The 1,404-nt window shown below is 29.1% G+C and overlaps 1 protein-coding gene across 1 annotated transcript in view; it reads left to right on the top strand.

The window, feature by feature from the left end:
- Window positions 1–1,404, top strand: part of LOC106463130 (rho GTPase-activating protein 17-like) — a 48,009-nt gene that overhangs the window by 40,139 nt on the left and 6,466 nt on the right. The window contains exon 14 of the mRNA XM_013923107.2: window positions 748–880. Coding sequence (XP_013778561.1) covers window positions 748–880 — 133 coding nt within the window. The remainder of the gene's footprint in view (window positions 1–747; window positions 881–1,404) is intronic.

The following is a 1,404-nucleotide window of genomic DNA, read 5'->3' as shown; positions in this document are numbered from 1 at the left end:
TTTATATGTTACTATTGGGTCAAAATAGAGGAAAATCTATTTAATATGAGGGAAAGTGAACAAAAAGTTACTTTCCCATGAGGAAAATTAATTTTTTGGAACATTTCACCCACTGCACTTTTAAATCTTTTTTTTTGATATCCATGGTGGGCATAACACACATAGATCATTGTGTAGCATTGTATTTAACAACAAAGTTATTGGATCTACAGATTATGATGATAGTAAGTAAAAGCTTAGACTAACAACAAATTATTTATGTATATATAAAAAAAAAAAAAAAAGTGTAATTAAATGTAACACAAACTAAAGTAGATTAAAAAAAAAGTGATGAATAAATTCTGTCAAGTACGTTATCTTTCTCAGAGAACTCAAGATCACGTGTTATGGTTGCTTTGTAGTTCCTGCTGTAAAATCGAAACAGATATACTTAACACAGAACATAATAAGATAGTTTATTTACTCTTATGAATTATTAAGTAGAAATGTTAATTTTTCTAATCTTCTTTGGTAGTTTTAATTTCTCAAGTAATTTTGTTTTCACTTTAACATTAAATTTGAACTCAAAACTTGCGTAAATGACTTCGTACTATAGGATTACTTTGTTTATCCTCACTTTGTTATTATCATTTCAGTGTTTTAAGAAGCTTAGCTCTGTTTTTGTTTGTGATTATTTCTTTATAGTATATTTTAAAAAGGAAAATCCTTTGAAGATTTCATGATTCAGTTTTTATCTTTTATTTTCAGAAATACAATTTTATGTTACATCACCACCAGTTTCAGTAGATTCAAGTAAAAACTTAGCACCAGACAACCAGCAAAAGTACCCAGCATGTAACGGAGACTTGGATTCAGACCAAGGAGGAAGCTTGCCTGACAGGTACTTTTCTGGTCACCTACATGTCTCTTTAATGTTGTTTGTGTGATTCAAGATAAGGGTTGTATTCAGTAAAGAACTTTGATAAGAAACAGTTTACTTGTCATAACTCTCTAACCCTATCGCGACGGGTCGCGTGTCAAAGGCCATGTTATCACGTTTGTTGACTTGCATTCAAAATGTTATTGAACTACTATTTTATGAATTTATGTCAATAAGTTTGGTATCAAACTGTAGTTTATAATTCAAATTTTAGTGTTATACATTATTTAGTTTCTTAACTTAAGAGTAAATATAACAAAAAACAGTTAAACATTGATTTTTGTGTGTCATGAGTATGTTGAATGCAGCACTGGTTCAAATTAGATTTGTGTGATGTCAAAATACTAAGTCTGTAGTTTTGTACAAATTAGAAACTCAAATTACTAATATTGACATGCTAGAATATAAAATTTGAATGTCTTATCTTTTCTATTTGTTAAGATATCATTCATGTACTTAATAAAACACAGTTGCCCTCCGCCCAC

The sequence above is a fragment of the Limulus polyphemus genome, unplaced genomic scaffold (genome assembly GCF_000517525.1).
Source record: "Limulus polyphemus unplaced genomic scaffold, Limulus_polyphemus-2.1.2 Scaffold1332, whole genome shotgun sequence".
In the NCBI taxonomy this organism is placed as follows: domain Eukaryota; kingdom Metazoa; phylum Arthropoda; class Merostomata; order Xiphosura; family Limulidae; genus Limulus; species Limulus polyphemus.
This window is presented reverse-complemented; position numbering and strand designations above follow the sequence as displayed.